General features: G+C 35.9%; 1 protein-coding gene across 2 annotated transcripts in view; it reads right to left on the bottom strand.

Moving 5' to 3' along the window:
• Positions 1-269: 269 nt before the first annotated feature.
• Positions 270-20,393, bottom strand: part of LOC143239533 (COUP transcription factor 1-like) — a 46,290-nt gene continuing 26,166 nt past the window's right edge. For both annotated transcript variants that reach the window (XM_076480690.1, XM_076480691.1), the window contains exon 3: positions 270-2,125. In XM_076480690.1, coding sequence (XP_076336805.1) covers positions 1,851-2,125 — 275 coding nt within the window. In that variant the 3' untranslated portion in view covers positions 270-1,850. The remainder of the gene's footprint in view (positions 2,126-20,393) is intronic.

Genomic DNA, 20,393 nt, shown 5'->3' with positions numbered 1-20,393 from the left:
AACCCAGAAACGTTTCGGGGGCTGATTCAGGAGAGGGGGACACAGTGACTAGTCCCCCTTTCTTTCCTGATTACGTTTTGGGAATCAGTCTTTTCTTCAAGTTTATAACGTTTTCTGAGAAAACACTCCAGACCCTAAATAAAACCGTGGGTTAGACAACATTTATGCTGTATGTTACTAAGATGCATCTATATCTGAAAGGCTATTTCTGAATAAAGAGAGACGTGTTTAGTGTGTTGAGCAATATACAAATTATTCGGGAAACATTGTTACAGCGAAATGAGATCACTTTAATGATGCTTCCAATAAAGAGATGAATGAAATACACTTTATCTGCAGAGACCACATGGTATCTCTGCCTACATGCTTTGATATATATATACCGTAGTGACACATTACAAGACTATTAGGTAGGCCAAAGTTATACATTACGTTCAATATGGATTAGGCTACGTGTTTGATCGCTGCTTACGATCAAAAAAAAGGAGAAAAAAAAACAAAAAACAAAAACGAACAACAAAAGACAGGCAAAACATGAACTTATATATTCTTAGTTTCTTAAAGCAACATTACATTAATATTAACCAGAATATTGCGATTTTGTCCCGTCTTGAAACTATGAAACAAACTGGAACAAACGACCAGGAATGATTTCGGTTGCCGATTTTTATTTCTAGATGGTATTATGAACGTTTTGGAAATCATTTTACAGTACATCTTAACAGGTGTACACGTGACAATAAAATACAGTTCAACAAATGAAACAAAACAAACGAAATGTTTGAAGTATTTATATTATATAAGATATAAATGTATGTGTTTATATATATAACACATACTCACATATTTACTGAAGCCGCAAAACACATCATGTGTTGAATGTCAGGGTAATTGTCGGTCAAACCGGTGCAATTGAACAATTTCTTTACTTTTCGTTTGTGTGTTTCTTTTATATATATTTATATATATATTTCGGCACAAAACCTTTGTAATAAAAGAAATTCTGGTAAGAAATTGCCATTCAAAACTCTGACATCAAAATCAGTTTCTACACTTTTACCATAAATAAAGTAAAAGTGCAAATAGTTCTTTTTCAATGAGTATCTCGATAAAGCAAGCTTACACTCCAAATATTATTACCTACAAAGATTAAACACCACCGTACACAGAACTACATAGTTGTAGGCCTACGCACAATAAAAGTTCTTGATATTGCTAGAAATTAGGTGTGAATACTTCACGACCTGTCTATTTGACATTTTTACTATACATGGTACTAGAAAAAAGTAAAAACTAACCTTTCCAAAGCATTCAAAAGTGAAATAATGTAGAAGATGCTGTTTTACATCCAAGCACTGTCAAAGTTTACACCTGAAAACGGACAAATTCACAAGAATAAAGAAAGTACTTTAACCAGTCGGCCACTAAAGGCGCTTCAGTCTGTTCTCTGTATATGTACAAAATGTTACAAACAGCTGAGTAAGAGCGTGAATTAATGTACAGTTTTTGTTTTACCTCCTGATCACATACTCAACACATGCCTTAATCATGCGGACGAACGGTTCAGGTCTCAAATTCGAGTAGATGCAAGACTTTCAGTTTCTGACCTCAAGATGGCGCGTCAGCTGTTTCTCAAATCGTACGTTAAAACAAAAGTTTCAGTCACAGGGATCAGGCCGAAAAGTTTTCTCGGAATAGTTGACATCAGAGTCACTGGATTCAGATAGTAACCACCTGAGGTCGAGGTTTTTGTTCAGAGAAAGAAAACCGTCGTGCCTCAGGAGGCACGAAAAATTTTAGTATTCTCTGTCCAGTTACACCAGGCTCCTCAGCAAGGAGCCGGTCACTAGTCACTGAAGCGACATGTACGGCCAGTTGAAAGAACTTCCACTTAGTAACATGTCTCTGATTAGCGTTTCGATAGGTGTTTTCCCAACTAACCTGACAAAGAACAGCTGTTCGATCACCTGTGCACTAACAGTCCGTAGAGATGGTAACCGGAGAAGCAATTTTCCAAACCGAGTAGGTTGGTTGGGGTACTGAGTTCGACAGTATTCCTCTAGGGCGCATTGGGACTTCTCTTGCAAACTCTCGATGTGGGCCACGTCTGATAGACCACAGGCGTCTGGTGGGATAGAAAAAAAAGAAGCAAAATTATCAGTTACTCTAAAACTCAAAATAACCGCTTGAATTTCAAAATGTTCACTACACCTTGCATTGTTTGTAAGGTATTTAATTAAAATTCGACTTTAGAAGTTTTCATTGTACAAAATAGTTTTTGAGTATATAGAACTGCAACTAACAAAATTATTTTATCAGTTTTTATATAGATGACAAACTAAGAAATAAGCATTAATAATAAATGCTAACTAGCTTACTGTCCAAAGATCTCAATATTTTTAAAGTTTTAATTAGACTCTTAAAATTTTAAAACATTAAAAGTAGGTTGCGTTGTAATGCGTAGAACTGTCTGCAGGGGAAAAAATAAGTTTTACGAAAACATTTAACATGAAGTACATAAGGTAACACAAATAAAAACATATGTTTCTTTACACAAATAGCGATGCTTGGTTTACGATTAATAGCTAGTTACTAAAACATGAAATAAAACTGTCAATAATGAAAAGTAGCCAACGTAGAAAGACGTTTTGTTCTCCTTGAATAAAATTCAATGAACTTATTATTTCGTTTGATATGAGTTATAAAATATAGCAAAAATACTTTTTTGTATTTTAAAATACAGATGATGTGATTATTCAGGTTCAAAAGATAAATTCGTTATCTTTACTTTTAATTCTATATATCATCCGTGTTTGTTTTTTTGTTTCTTTTTTTTCCAATTATGATTTTATCATTTAACATATCAAAGTAAATTGTTTATTATTTTCATTATTATGAACTAGGCATTGCCAAAAATTGTATAAACAAGCTTTAGACGTTGAGTGCATGTACAATGTTTACTTTTAAAAACCTGCTCTTTTTAGCCGCGGCATAATAGCACACAGAATGGCTCTGAGTAGTTTTTTTTTTTTTCAAGTATAAACTTTTAGATCATTGCTTCGTCATCTCTTGAGCGATTTAAGGTCTAATTACAATTTTCGACTCAACAAGTCGATTGATGTATTTGAAGACGCCAAAGATCACATAAATTAATTTATTCTAATCCTACCTAATAGAATTTCAATTCTAGGGTAGATTGGTAGAAATCCTGATGAGTAATAAAATCGAATCGGGCATATGCGCACCCCACGCTTGGTATAACTAGAATACAAAAAATACAGCGAATAAAAAGAGGAAAAGAGGTCTCATAGATTAATTTACTTTAATCCTGCCAAGAATAATTTCAAGTGCCGCGGTTATTGATGACTCCCTCGTGTTTCTTATGGAGTGGATTCTCAAGTACTGGGAGGTTTTTTTCTTTTATGTAAATCACTTCTCTCCTGAGGAAATATTTGTTTCAATCTCCTGTTAACCAACAAGAGTTTAGAACTCCGATTATTCAAGTATAACCAACTATAATACATTTCCATTTCAGGGTTTACTGAAAACCAAACCATACACATTGAAACCAACACATATAAAACATTGCTATTGATTTGGCAGGGTGAATGTGGCAACATGTGCAGTTATTAAGTTTCACGTTATATTTATATAGTTCAAGTTTTAGCTAATCAATCGTGGTTAAGTTTGTTTTTTTTTTTTTTAATTTTGTGCAAAGCTACACGAGGGCTATCTGCGCTAGCCGTCCCTAATTTAGCAGTGCAAGACTAGAGGGAAGGCAGTTAGTCATCACCATCCACCGCTAACTTTTGGGTTACTCTTTTACCAACAAATATTGGGATTGACCGTCACATAATAACGCCCCCCTCCGGCTGAAAGGGCAAGCACGTTTGGTGTGACGGGGATTCGAACCCGCAACCCTCATATTACGAGTCAAACGCCTTAACCCACCTGGCCATGCCGGGCCTAGCGTGGTTAAATTTTTAATTGCTCTGGAGAAAACAATAATCCATAAATGATCTAATCATGGCACCTAGTCAGCTAATAATACCAGACGACAACGATTTAGTTTGTTAAGAAAGTACTAATACAAAGCTAGAGATTTGTTAATGTAGAAAAAACCTGTGAATTTAAAGTTCATGGATCTCTAATTATGTCTAACTTCTGTACGAGTGAACAATTAAAAACGTTATTGTTACAAATAGTATGGTGTTCTGAAACTTATCTACTCACAGAGTAGTCCTATATATATAATAATTTTAAAAAACGTGTAACATTGACACTACTAATTTGTTATTGTGTATTATTCAACCTGACAAAAGTTAAAAAATGTTAAGCCCAGTCTGTCATTTGACTTATCGGCTATTGCTCAATTATACAAGTCTTGAGAATTTCCAACATCCTACCCCACACCATCAGTATTTCTTCATATACGAAGCCTAGTTTGATTCTTTCAATTTGTCCTTGTCAAGGGATCCTGCTGAGGGGTTGGAGTCTCCAAAACTGGTATAAATCAGTGACAAGTGGTAAATCGAATGGTTGATTGGGCTTCACGTGTAATCTTTTAGCATTTTCATTATATACAAGCTGGACTATCCCTCCCGTGGACTAAAGGTATGTAAATTCATGATTAATGAAAGGCTATCTTAGGACATAAAAAGTTGCTTTTCTTATATATAATTATAAAACAAAAACGACCATAAAATACAAAAATCAAAGTTTGTATGTAGCCTTGCATGGACCTAATGAATCTTCATGCCAAATTTGGTAAAGCCTAAACAACAGCCTGCGAAATAGTCACATGAGCATACAACAGACTGTACTGTCACACTTATATAGATTGTTATGATGTTAACTAGTTACATGAGCATACAACAGACTGTACTGTTATACTTATATAGATTGCTAGGTGTGAAGTAGTTACATTAACATGTAACAGAGAGTACTATCACACTTATGTTGACTGTTATGATGTTAAGTAGTTACATTAACATGTAACAGACAGTACTGTCACACTTATGTAGATTGTTATGATGTTAACTAGTTAAATTAACATGTAACAGACAGTACTGTCACACTTATGTAGACTGTTATGATGTTAAGTAGTTACATTAACATAAAACAGAGAGTACTATCATACTTATGTAGGTTGTTATGGTGTAAAGTGGTTACATTAACATAAAACAGAGAGTACTATCATACTTATGTAGGTTGTTATGGTGTAAAGTGGTTACATTAACATAAAACAGAGAGTACTATCATACTTATGTAGGTTGTTATGGTGTGAAGTGGTTACATTAACATAAAACAGACAGTACTATTATACGTATATAAATTGTTATGGTGTGATGTAGTAACATTAACATACAACAGACAATACTATTATATGTATATAGATTGCTATGGTGTGAAATAGTAACATTAGCATACAAGACAGTGATATTATACTTATATAGATTGTTATGGTGTGAAATAGTAACATTAGCATACAAGACAGTGATATTATACTTATATAGACTGTTATGGTGTGAAATAGTAACATTAACATACAAGACAGTGATATTATACTTTTATAGATTGTTATGGTGTGAAATAGTAACATTAACATACAAGACAGTTATATTATACTTATATAGACTGTTATGGTGTGAAATAGTAACATTAACATACAAGACAGTTATATTATACTTATATAGACTGTTACGGTGTTAACGCCTCTTGCTGAGGAAGAGTGAATATTGGCTCTTATTATTGTGTTATTGTTGGATAGTCTTAATATTGTTACATGTATAAACAATAAAACGAAAACAATACAAATATGTCTGTACACACAAACTTAAAACACATGTAGTCCTACAAAGAGTAAAAACCACTTTATTATTATTATTGTTTTAAATATGTCATGTATGACAGTGAAATCCTCGACCGGGCTACGTTTAACGAGTTTTAACTAGATGTAGACAGAAAATGTATCGCGGAAACGGAAACTCGGTACGTCTGTAGATAAGGTGAGTGGAAATCGATTTTTTCGATAATTTACAACGTTAATAGCGAGGAGAATATAAGGTGATTGCTCGGGTCAACAAATACACGAAGCTACTCCTTAAAAGTGCTGTTTTTTATTGGTTTTTTTTCACGGTGAAAGCAAAGAACAGCGTTTCTTTACATCCTACTGAGATAACCACCTACCTTCCTCGTGGCTAAGACCTTTTAACATCTGCAGAAGCAATGTAAATTTGATAAGGGTTCGGCGGTAAACAGACATCGCGAGGCTCTACGCACCTAGACTTTTCTCTGTTTGTCTCTCTCTCTCTTAGTTATATGTGTGTATGTATGTGCGTTTATTATATACCGAATAATGATCGGCTAAAAGGACGGTTCACACTCGCCTTTACTGTAGATCAACCATGTCAACAAAGAACAACCCGAATGTGTGCGTATGTATACGTAAATATTAAAGGCAAAGGAAGAACTAAAATATTTGACTTTATTTTTCCACAGCACTTTTGCGGTGTATATTTAGCTTATAAAAAAGAAACGAGATAGAAACAAATTTTCGAAGATCAGTCAAGCTGGTAGTAATTAGTAAAATTATCAACCTACAGACCTGTACTTGATGTGGACGAAAAAGTCCTCGTTTACATGTACGATCAGAAATGTTGTACATAATTATTTAAGTGGAACATGTTTGTTTGTTCACCTGGAAGATATCTTATGAACAAGATAGGCTAAAGGGTCAGATTAGAGGCCCATGCAGTTTAGTCATAGTCATATCTAAACCAGTGCCTGCCATTTAAAATGGAAAACCTTGATAGTTTAGCGAGGTTTACTCTCACTCTTATAACACACCCAAAGCTAAAAAATTGTGAAACGTGTCTGGTAGCACCAACTCCCAACTCTCGCTTAGATCCACGTTCCAGTACGCCAATCATTGAGTTGATGTCGGCTCGCGACAGATACAACGCAGAACACCTTAAGTTTTGTCTATCTGACATTTTAACATGTGTGCTCAAGATGGCGCTGCACACTAATTACATTTCGATTCTATGTATTATATAGAAGGCGTTGCAAATTAATTGCAATTTGATCTTATATATAATAGAGATGGTACTACACGTTAGTTAAAGTTTGATCCAATGTATTATGGAGATGGCGTTGCACAATAATTACAGTTTCATCCTGTGTATTATAGAGATGGCGTTGCACATTTAGGTACAATTTGATCCTGTTAATTATAGAGACGGTGCTGGACGTTAGATACAGTTTAAAGTTGTGTTTTACAAAGATGGCGCTGCACCAGCTGCTACTTTCATTAATCTACTTTTTGATAACTAAACTAGGAATTACAAAAGTTTCTCAAACAAATTAGTGGACAGAAACTACAAGCTTTTTTGACAACGTTTGAGTTTCTTCGGAGAATTCTTATCGTACTATTTGTAAAGGTATTTGCATTACACAAACTTGCACTTAAATAACTACAAAAGGGGTTGGCCCGGAATGTCCAGGTGGGTTAAGGCGTTTGACTCGTAATCTGAGGATCGCAGGTTCGAATCCCGGTCGCACCAAACATGCTCGCCCTTTCATTCGTGTCGGCGTTATAATGTGACGGTTAATCCCACTATTCATTGGTAAAAGAGTATCCCAAGAGTTGGTGGTGGATGGTGATGACGAGCTGCCTTCCCTCTAGTCTTACACTACTAAATTAGGGACGAGTAGCTTTGCGCGAAATTCAAAAACAAAGAACAAAGAACAAATAAACAAAAAGAGTTAACACCTAAATAATTTCACCTGATGTGAAAAACTAGCGTTAAAATCTAAGACCGAGTTTGGTATGCTTCATAACATGATATCCCCTGATTTACTGTCAAGTGGTCCGCTGATGCGATAGAGGCAAGTCTGTGGACTTACAACACTAAATCCTCAGATGCGATTCCCCACACTGAGCACAGCTGATAGTCCAGTGTAGCTTTGTTCTAAAGCAAACAGAACTAGCATATAACATAATTCTCTTCAGAACTTTTATTAGTCTATACGAAGAACATTCCATTCAATATTTGCATTAGTTCTCTGTAGTGCATAATAAAATTATATCACAACAATTTTTTTTTGTTTTCGAATTTCGAGCAAAGCTACTCGAGGGCTATCTGCGCTAGCCGTCCCTAATTTAGCAGTGTAAGACTAGAGGGAAGGCAGCTAGTCATCACCACCCATCATCGCCAACTCTTGGGCTTCTCTTTTATAAACGAATAGTGGGATTGACTGTCACATTATAATGCCCCACGGCTGAAAGGGCGAGCATGTTTGGTGCGACGGGGATTCGAACCCGCGACCCTCAGATTACGAGTCGAACGCCTTAACCCACATGGTCATGCCTGGCCCACAACAAATAGTTTGTACTGCAACTTATATTCATTTATACCGCAACCAGTGTTCTATAACACAACTAATATTTGTTTGTATCAGAACAAATATTAGATTGTATCACAACTAATATTTTATATCCCAACCAATGTTTGAATGTATCTTATGATATTTACTTTCATGCTTACGTTCAAATGTCAACTCATTCGCATTAAGTCGAAATTTATGAACTAAGAGGTACAAAGTAAAGTACAGGTTTGGTGTGACTATTGTTACATAACTCTTATGAAACATAAGCCTAACTTGTAGAAATAAACGATATTAAAACAAATGTTTGAAGATCAAGAGAACAAACAATCATACACACAGATCTTAATGTTTTCACATGAACCGATCAGGAACTTCACTGTGTTAACACCAAACAACACACGATCAACCAGTCGTCTATATTTCATACGTGAGAAAACAACATGGACGTTATTGAATTTGGGGTAAGCTTAAAGAGCGCGCGCTTTAGGCTTAAAGCAGACGTTTTTCTCACGGCAGGAGGCAAAGAAAAAAATCATCGCATATGTTTAGCGATTATAAAATTATTTGTTTTCCAGTATTAAGCCTCTGCTGACCGTAGGCTAAGGTCGTTAATTTTCTTAGGCAATTTATTTTAAAAATGAGACAACGTCGAAAGAAAAAAAAAAAAAAGATATAGTTGTGAAAAATGGAGGAAAGAAGCCATGACCTCCTTTTCACACACGTTATCGTTCCTAATCTGGAAACAAAGAAGATAATGGGCTAGATTAAGCGAGGCGTGAACTTAGCCCGAATAGGAAGTTAGAACGTGAAGTATTTCACTTACAGACTCGAAAGAGTTTACTGACCTCGCTGCTTGGCAGAAATAAAATGAATAGCTTCATGTTTCGAGTTTAAATGCACTTGTTCGATTAGTGGCACGGTTAACAGAGTAAGAGCACCGCAAGAAATATTTGTTATTAACTTACTGTTAAAGAGTTGAACGTTATCTAATGTTACTTTGTTTATGTCAGTTTATCTCCAAGTGTTTTTGTATCTCTCGTGTTAACCCCCCCTCCAGTGGCAAGTCTGTGAGCTTACATCGCTAGAAACCGGGTTTCGATGCCCGTGGTGGGCACTGTGTAGCTTTGTGCTTAATTTTAAACAAACAAACAAATATTTCGTGTTAGTACCGCCCACCCATCTTCAGTAAGTTAGGTTAAAATCCAGGGTTCGTTTCCCGTTTCATTGATTTTCGTGTTAAAATACCACCGAACGGCTTTTTCTGTGAAATAACAATTGTTTAGTAGAAACGACGTATTTTGTTGTATCGTGAAATTCAATCAAGATACAGGAAGACTCTCCAACCGTCTTCAGAACAGTCTTGAATTCCCCATTTTAGTTGCACTTCGCCAGAATTAAATCCGGTGTTTTGTAAAGTACGGAACTTGGTACCTCCTGGTGTTTAAATCTGACATTAAAAATTAGTACAATATTTTCATCTCGTTTGATAGCGTAGATTCGATAAGAAATGAACGAACGGATGTAACATTATGACATGAAAAGAGCAAATAAGATTATTTATTTTTATTTTTTCACTTCAGTTCTTTAACACTAGCGACACCAAGCGTAAACAGATTTTTGAAGACGCGTTAGGGGAAGGAATATTACGGCAAGAAAACTCAAGAGACCGCGGTTTCGAGTTCCGTAGTCGAACTCCTAAAGCCATGATCTAGATGCGAAAACGAAGGTATATAGTTTCACCATCGAGTGTACATAGAGGACACCAGAGGTGACAGATCGCGCTGTCGCCATGGAAACGGCCGTCGTTTAAAAATGACGCCCCGTTTTGATCCTATCAAGCACCGTAGAAAATCAACGCTCGAGAAATTTGCATGACATTTGAGGCTGGTTCTTCTGCAGGCGACCGACGTTGACATTATCAGCGGCTCCCACTTCACGAGCTGCGGCCCCGCTCGAGTGGGCTAGTACAGATGCAAATTATCAATCATCTTGCTATTGATGTGAGCATGATGGCGGAGCTCTTTGTCTCGCCAAGCTGACTTGGCAATTTACCCTCGACCACAGCAGGTTAAGAAAGTCTCTAATTTGATCACCAAGGTGAAAAGCCAATAAACTTTTTACTGCCACTTCCGCCATTTCGTTCAGACGGTGCTTTGATTTTCTTTTTTTCCACTCCCTTAACGTTATACTGAAATGTACGGAATATATGTTCTTTCTAATGTTCTAGTACCTACAGCTTGTGATTGTTTCTTTAGACTTTATTACGTCTATCCTAACACGTTACAAACATAACCAACTAAATACTATGGAATTTACAGTTAGAAATAATAAATAACAACATAAAACCCAGTCCAATTATTTATCTAGGTCTGAGCATAGCCACATGGAGCTATCTTCTGTGTCCACTGATAGGTGGATCGAACCCAGGATTTTAGCACTGTACGTCCGTAGACTTATTGATGTTCCAGTCGAAAACATGTGTATACTACTTGCTTATGTTTTAAATAGTCGAGTGTTAAAACTACTAAATCTGGTTCGGTAAAAATCACAAATTTATTTCGTAAAAAACAAGTCTAAACAAGCTTCTAAGTAATTAATAGTTCTCATATGCAAGTGTGTACGCGTGCTTACGTAAGTTCAATGTAAAATACAGCTTTAAATTAATATAAAACAGTTCCTGAACGTCGGTTGGTATAGATAACTACGGCCTGTACGTACACATTGATTTATTTACGTGATGTGTGCGTGCGTGCGTTTTCTTCGTAATCGAATCAACGCCTCAAGATAGAACAAAATAATGTATTTTATAATACACGTATATATTTATGTATAAAGAACGTTTCAGTTGAGCACATTGTAAGAACTGCTCTTCTCTTCATACTGTCTTCTTTCTTGGTGTGGTGGTGTACTAGACCTAAAGTTGACATGTGATCATTCAAGTGGCGTGTTTTATACCGACCCACATGCTTTATAGAAACAATGACTTCAGCCATCTCTAACCGACCTAGGAGTAGGCAGTATGAGGCGCAAACAATAGGGGGTTTCCAGCTCGTGCTGCGCAAGGGGACCCCGCACATGTGGGTAGAGACTTGGTTGAATAAACCGAATCATGAAGAACGTTTAACTTTAAATGACGGAGAGCGACTTGAGGTTTTGTATGCGAAATCACCAGGGCTGAAATGTTAGGTTCAGCAGGCTCTAAATACGATGATTGATGGAGATCCGAGGGGTCTAGTCAAGATGACGGTAGAGCTTCGGGCTGCTTTCCGCATAATCGTACCATTTGTTTGGTAGAGCACATCAAAACCGTTATGGCAGAACGGAAGTCCTAGATACAAACCATGGTATTCACCCTGCTTTACGGATAGCTATCCTTAGTACTCCTGGATCTACAGAGTTTCCAATGCTGCAGTTTAATGGTGAGACACGAACATGACAACAAACCTGACATGGGGTAAAAAACAAACAAACAAGAAACAAAGACACACGTGAAAAGCTAACACCGAACGGCATATAGCAACCAATGATACAATATAACTGTTTACTTGATTTGCTGTCACTCAGCCCCACCTAAATAAATCCTTTCTTTTTTTATTTAAATCTTACACAATCGTCATGCTTAAATTTGTATACATTTCCCAAAACTGAAAGAAATGAGCTATACACAACATTTTCTATCATAAGCCACGATCTGTATGTCAGTACACCTAAATTTAGTTTAGTTGGAGTTCTGATGTATTATAGTCAGGAGGTCTACCTCGTTTATTGGTTTCCTGAAAATGTTGACATCATTCTGTATTATGGATAAATGAAAGCATGCGACTACTAAAGAAAAGCTTTTGTTGTTGTTTTTACACCTTATTATGTGGGAAAATGTGCAAAACGACTGCTTGTTACGTACGTAATTTTACATTATTGATTATAAAGCCCAGAGCTATTGTTTTGTTACAAATCGAAATTCACACTGTTTATAGCGTTACCAATTTTTCATGACTAATGTACAATTTTCTTTATTGTTCGTGGTAAATTGGGATTGTTACAAACAGATCTGGATGCATTACAAACAGAAACACCAAATATAGAATTTGGATTGCTCACGACACAGTTAAGGCCTTCTTTATATCACAGACAAAATTCTATATTTTTGTACTCTTGAATATGTATTGTAATCGTATTTTTATAATTATTAGTATATTAATCTGTTTATATTACAGACAACGTATCCCAGCCGCTCTGATGAAAACTGGCACTCACTGAAAAGCCTCGTCTGCTCCAGAACGTCAGACATAGTGTGATTGACATATTGTAACATACCTTTCTCTGTTTTCACTCATGGCTTCTTAGAGTTCATGTAATTCTGTATGTAAAATAATCAGTATTCTATATTGTTGATAGCAGTTTCTGATTATATTACAGACAGAAGTTTTCAATGTTGATTGTGCTAATTGAAGTATTGTAAGCAAAATTCTCCACTATTGTTTGTACTTCTGTTTATACAACAAACAAATTTACCATATTATTGCATTCCTGGGCATGTTATACAAGTTCCTGTTGTTGTTTGTAGTTGTGTTTATACTGCAATCAAATGCACCATGTCATAACACGCCTGGGAATGTTACAATCACGCTTTTTATTGCACTCCTGGGCATGTACAATTACAATTTTCTATTATTGGTTGTAGTTCTGTTTATAATTTAGAGACACGAGCTTACATTGTTCATTCTACTTATGATTCTATTTCTAGCATGTTTTTCGTTTGGTTTGTTTTGAATTTCGCGCAAAGCTACACAAGGGCTATCTGCACTAGCCGACCCTAATATAGCAGTGTAAGACTAGAGGAAAGGCAGCTAATCATCTCCACCCACCGCCAACTTTTGAGTTACTCTTTTACCAACGAATAATGGGATTGACCGTCACATTATAACGACCCCACGGCTGAAAGGGAGAGCATGTTTGGTGTGACAGTGATTCGAACCCGCGACCCTCAGATTACGAGTCGAGTGTCTTAATCACCTGGCCATGCCGGACCTTCTAGCATGTTATTCTAATGATAATTATAATTATTGCTATGTTTAAAATAGAACAGTTTATTCTTAGCTTTATCGTAAATATGATATCTTACTGTCTCTTGTAATTTTGGGTATGTTATAAATAGACGAATATCAGTAACTGCAATGCTGGCGTTATGTTAAGCAGAAAGCTGCATAATAGACTATCTGTGCTCTGCCTACCACGGGTATTGAAACCAGATTTGTATCGTTTTAAGAATTGCCGCTGAGCACCTGGACGGCCAACAAAAGTAGGATTATTTGTGACATTATAGCACTTCCACAGCTGAAAGGGCAAGCACGTTAGGTGACGGGATTGAAACCCACAACTAGCAGAGCACACTAACCACTAGACTATGCCAGGCCGAGGTTCTAGTGTTGTTGATTCTTTTAAAGTCCTAATTTTGTGCCCGGCATGGCCAGGTGGTTAAGGCACTCGACTCGTAGTCCGAGCGTCGCGGGTTCGAATCCCTTTCACACCAAACATGTTCGCCCTTTCAGCCGCGGGGGCGTTATAAAGTCACGGTCAATCCCACTATTCGTTGGTAAAAGAGTAGCCCAAGAGTTGGCGGTGGGTGGTGGTGACTAATTGCCTTCCCTCTAGTCTTACACTGCTAAATTAGGGACGGCGAACGCAAATAGCCCTCGTGTAGTTTTGCGCGAAATTCCAAAGCCAAATTAAACATAATTTTGTCTAGAATTCTCATCTTGTTTTGTAAATAACATTCAATTGTTAACTACAGTGTTCTAACCAGTTTATTAAATATAATCCTATCTGTATATTTATCACTTATTGCTGACTACAGCAATTCCTGTTACAGATATAAGATTACATTGGTTTACAGATAATAAGTTACATTTATTTACAGATATAAAATTCAATTGGTTTACAGATATAAAATTACTTTGATTTACAGATAAAAATTTCATTGGTTTACAGATGTCAAATTACGTTGGTTTAGAGATGCCAAATTACATTGGTTTACAGATATAAAATTATATTGGTTCAACAGCACACACACAAAACTGTCTCTTCTCTAGCTAGAGTTGTTATGTTTTTTGTACAAAAACACAATGATAAAGCGGGATAAAAAATATATGAAATATATTGAATACGGTAGCTATTTTATACGTCATACCCCCTCAACAAAAATCTGTCTAACGTCTACATAGCCTTGTTATGTTTCTTTTGTACGAAAGGACTACAATGAAAACGTACAAAACAAACAATATAAGACTGCTTTCTATACAATATAAATTTTCTCTCTCTTCCCACAAAACAAACAAACTGCTCAATCTTTATCAAAGAAGAAAAGTTAGCTTCTCTAGTCAGGTGAAACCAAATGTATTATTCAATGTTATTAATTTTCAGGTTTCAAGCAAATTGTTTTACACGCATGCGTCATGTTGTGTTACAACCGAACTTACGACATTTAATGTTTATAAAACCCTTTATCACGAAGCGTGTAAAATGCTAGTTACTTTGCTAAATAGTCAGGCCTAACTAAGCGTGTGCAGTTGGGAACAGATACTAAAGATTTCACTGCAGTACATGATCATTGATCCGTTAATAATATATAGGTTTCCCCGAAGCTAAGGTCAAATTACCGTCCTAAGCATAGTGTGGGAGTCAAACACGACAAGCTTTCAGTCGCATCACCGAACACCTGCCAGTGATCCAGGAACACTAACCACACACACACACACACACACAAATCTAGAAAGTTGTTGGTGCTGTGATTAAAAAAAAAAGAACATAATGATGTACTGTCAGGAGAGATTGTGCTCGCGATACATCTTTAGCACGGCTTAGCGACTGAGTCACGATCCGGATTGATAATGGCGGATAAGGCTCGCTCGGCTCCGCCTCTGCTGGGACTGCTACCCGCCTCCTGACAGTGTCAGGGAAGGTATGATAAAACTCTCACACACACAAATTCTGGCAAGGCTCTTTATTGATCAATGTTCTTCTTCTTAATGAAATACAGATAGAAGCAAATGCCCGTGGAGCGAGTGTATCGAGATGTCCCGTTTTTAGCTACCTATTGAAGAACCTACGACAATTGACACTGCCTGATGATGCGACATGTGCCCTGCTTCATGACATCAGTTGAGGTTTTTGCTGCGTTGAAGAAATCTCTTAATTAATCAACACCAGATGGTCGCTTTCATCTAAGAATAATCTCTTTTCTACGACGGTTGTAACTTAAACGAAAAGCTGGAAGTTTTGGAAGCGAAGCCAGATACAGAAATAATAGCATTTAATTAATGTAACACATAACAAGCTGAAAAATCAAAACTTTGATATCGTCTAAGGTTTACCGTTCCATTCGTGACGACGTTTTCATGAAAATGGCTTTAATATATAATGGCTTTGATATTTATTTTTAGACCGTAGCGAGTATTGAAAAAACCCACAAAAAATAAGAAGTGGACCCTTTAAATTTTACAAAATATTTAAGTGAGTTACATACAAAACAAGTGTTTTTGTTGTTTCCTTTTAATCGGGTGATTGTGGACCTTTTATACTTTTTAAAAATATTAGGGTGGTCGTTCAACCTCATTGACATTCTCTCACGCTCCCGGCTTATGCCCCTAATAAAAAGGGGATTCTTAGGGTGTGTTGCAGTCTCTACTGTTTATATGATAGTTACGTCTTACCCAGGTTTACACTAAATGTTGTATGTAGTTGACCAAGCTATGGATGTGTCTGAAATAGTGGAATAACTACACACTATACTGTAGAAATGTTTTGTGGTGGTTACACATTTGGAATGTAAGGTTTATCATTACAGATACTCATTGGAATAACTACACACTATACTGTAGAAACGTTTTGTGGTGGTTGCACATTTGGAATGTAAGGTTTATCATTACAGATACTCATTGGAATAACTACACATTATACTGTGGAAACGTTTTGTGGTGGTTACACATTTGGAATGTAAGGTTTATCATTACAGATACTCATTGGAATAACTACACACTATACTGTAGAAACGTTTTGTGGTGGTTACACATTTGGAATGTAAGGTTTATCATTACAGATAATCATTGGAATAACTACACACTATATATACTGTAGAAACGTTTTGTGGTGGTTACACATTTGGTGTGTATGGTTTATCACTAGATACTCATTGGAATAAACACACACTGTGATGTCCAAACTCCATTACAAAAAGTGTGTTAAATACACTTTTAGTACCTACTGTCTGTCACTAGCTTCATTATGGTAACTTTACCATAAACCAAAGTGTGATAAGTACACTTTTGGTGCCTGTCGTCTACTACTTTCGTCATTATGGTAATTACAGTATGTAGTTTGCTAACTTTATCAACAAGCGTAGTATGGTAATTATTTTAGTATCTAAGATTTGCCACTAAATAGATTTTGATAACTTCAGTTTGTACTCTATAAGATTTTATGTTGACTATGTTTTTACTGTCCAAAGTATCTAAGGTTTTTTACTAGGTTCATTGTGGTAACTACATTGTTTACTGTCCAAAGTTTTATGGTAACTACATCTTCTGTATTTAATATTTATCATTAGATTCATAATGGTAACTATAGTCTTTACTTTTCGTTTTTTTCTCTTTTTTGCTGGGTAAGTACACTTTTAATATATAAATCTGTCACTAGCTGTTTATTGTCTTGAGTTTTTTGCCAAACTTAATATGGTCACAATAACACAATTTAAGTTATGTAACAAGTTTCGATGAAGCTTCGAGAGTGTATTATCAAACGTAATGTGGCAAATGAAAACGTTCCTGTTAAGTTAATTGTTTTCTTAATTAGTTTGAATATTTCCACTTTATCGTATGCCTAGACTCTTAGACCGTTTTTGAGAGAGAAAAATTGTCTTCATTTTGTAGGTGTTTGCATTCAAAATGCGTTCCGCTAGTTCTCTGAAGTTAGAGTTGCGATCTTGTAAAGAGCTTTCTTTAAGGATTTACTCACTTTTCCAATTCCTTATTTTTATGGCTTGAACAGTATAATAAAATGAAAACAACCGAGTTAGTCGAGTGGACACATTTCTTGCGCTTTGAAGGCAGGTGAATCTACAGAAGTGTGCAGAAAACCTTAAGCCTAATTTTGATCGCATTTCTACTTCTTCACTCCACAACAAACCTTTGTTATTGAAAACACTCGAAACGTGGCACAATCACGTTATTCAAAGCTTGAAACGATCTGAAACCGGATCAAACTAAATTAACAACCCATAACACGATACAGGCATGTCTAGTTTTAAACAGTACCTTATTATGCACACCCAACAATTTTGTGTAATATTACTCACAATAAACCTTTATTAAGTCCTCTAGAATGAGCTTAATTATAAGTAGCTAAGGTATATATGGATATCGCTTTTTAATATCCTCCCTACCATATTAACTTTCCAAAAGTCTGATGTTGGCTTTCAAATAACGTTTAAAGTTCGAAATAAAATCAATCGATTTAACCTCGAAATAACCTCAAAAATAAATTGAAGTTTTTACCGATAATCGAAATTCAACTTCAATTTTTTTTTAATGTTTGAAACACTTTGCACTTCAGAATTTATAGAAAACATTCTGTAATAAAACGTTAAGTAAAGGGAAAAATAGCATGAAAGATCCTAATACTAACAGTTGAAGGCACATATTTTAAAATTTACGATTAGGCGAAGCGCAGAAATGCATATACATATATACTTTTTTCTTGTTTGTACAGTGCTGCCACCTCGTGTATAATATAGGCGTTTATAAGCTCTCGTTTGTATTTTTGATCTAAGAAGATAGCTTGCTTTCATCAAGAGTTAATATTAAATAGTTAGTATTTATTTTTCCAACACATAGCTATCGAATTACTACTGTAAGGTACAGATTACAAAAACAACAACAAAAAAAAAAACATTCATGCACCTACAGTCACTCTGGTCTGGTTTTCTAATTATTAAACACAACAAATTTTCTGCACCTCACGTGGGACACAACTTCGTTCACTGCTTTGTTGTTTAAGTTGCTTAGATAAAAAAGAGAAAACTAATAAAATCAACAGCAATAACTACACGTAAGCAAAGATTTTCCTTTTACTTATAAACAGGAGAAATGGCGCTTGAAGGGCTGGATGTAAATATTGACAACATTATTTTCAGTATTAATAAGGAGAAATGACACTTGAAAGACTAGATGTATCAGGTTATCCCATATGTCATGTCCGAAAATATAATACAGAAAGTGCATCATCATTTCTGTCTTTGTAGAAGGCTTTAATGACTAAAATATGTAGTAGGATGTGTATAAAAATGTTCAGACAAATAAAATAAACTAACCCAACTCCACTTTTTCAGATCATTAGTCAAATAAATCCTTATTGAGATGGATGTGTCTGAGGAGCACATTAGGCATATAATGTTTTATGAGTTTAGAAAAGGCAATAGTGCAGCAGAAACTACACGAAACAATCAAGGTGTTTATGGTGCAGAGTCTCATTGAAGGAAAATGTCGAAGGGGTTTCAGAAGTTCGAATCAGGTGACCACAGCTTAAGTGATGTGCCACGTTCAGGTTGTCCTGCTGAGTTTAATGTTGACTTGCTGCTGGCTGCACTTGATGACGATTGTGCTGCAACAGTTGAAGAACTATATATGCAAAAACGTCTCGTTTGGGTTGAGAAAATATTTTACATATATATATTTCTCTACAAGTGGGTTTTCTCGACATCACTGAGTTGAAGAACTAGCACAGAAACTTAATTCAACCTATTCAACAGTTCACCGTCATCTGCAACAGCTTGGAAAGGTGCCAAAACTTGGAAAATGGATCCCCCATGATTTGACAGAAGGCAACCTTGGAGCAAGAGTGGACATTTGCACTTCTCTGCACTCTATTTTTTAGACACGTTAGTGACTGTAGATAAAAAATAGATATTTCATAAAAATGTCAAATGACACAAAAAATGTAAACTGGGTAAAGCACAGTCCAAAATGGACCTCCACCCTAGGAAAGTCTTGTTAAGCGTTTGATGGGATATTGTTGTTATGATCCACTTTGAGTTGCTGCCACTCAATGTAACGATTACATCAGACTTCTATTGTCAACAGTTAGAGCACTTTAATGTTGCACTGAAAGAAAAGAGGCCTGCTTTGATCAGTTGTAAAGGTATTGTGTTACACCAGGATAATGCACGGCCACATAAAGCAAGGATCACATCTGTAAAGATTGAAGAACTAGACTGGGGAAAACCTCGACATCCTCCTTATTCTTCAGACCTCGCCCCATCTGATTATCATCTGTTCAGAGGTTTGCAGAACTACAAAACTATCTTGATGGAAAAGAGTTTGGAACACATGAAGATGTCAAAACTACTCTCTTTACATTATTTTCCTCCAAACCCCAATAATTTTATAGAAGTGACATTCAGAAGCTTGTGAATTGTTGGCAGGAAGTAATTAATAATAATGGAACATACATTATTGTTTAAATACCATTAAAAGCATTTGAAATCCTTTCTCTTTTTCTGAACATAAAATTGGACATTACTTAAGGGATTAACCTGATAGATACATTATTTTCAGTATTAATGAGAAGAAATGATGCTTGAAGGACTAGATGTAAATACTAAAATCATTTGAGTGTATATATGCATAATTAAGAACTTTAAGTTTGATTCTACTTTACAAAATATGCTTAATAATTGGAACACGTTTAGGCACTGTGATAACATGTTGTTTTGCTTGTTTGAATATAAGGCCTAAGACAAGTGGACTTACAGATTATGTTTGTTTGTTTTGGATTTTAGCGCAAAACTGTACGAGGGCTATCTGCGCTAGCCGTCTCTAATTTAGCCGCGTAAGACTAGAGGGAAGGTAGCTAGTCATCACCGCCCACCGCCAACTCTTGAGTTACTCTTTTACCAACGAATAATGGGACTGACCGTCATATTATAACGCCTCCACGGCTGAAAGAGACGA

The sequence above is a fragment of the Tachypleus tridentatus genome, chromosome 13 (assembly GCF_004210375.1).
Source record: "Tachypleus tridentatus isolate NWPU-2018 chromosome 13, ASM421037v1, whole genome shotgun sequence".
Lineage (NCBI taxonomy): Eukaryota > Metazoa > Arthropoda > Merostomata > Xiphosura > Limulidae > Tachypleus > Tachypleus tridentatus.
This window is presented reverse-complemented; position numbering and strand designations above follow the sequence as displayed.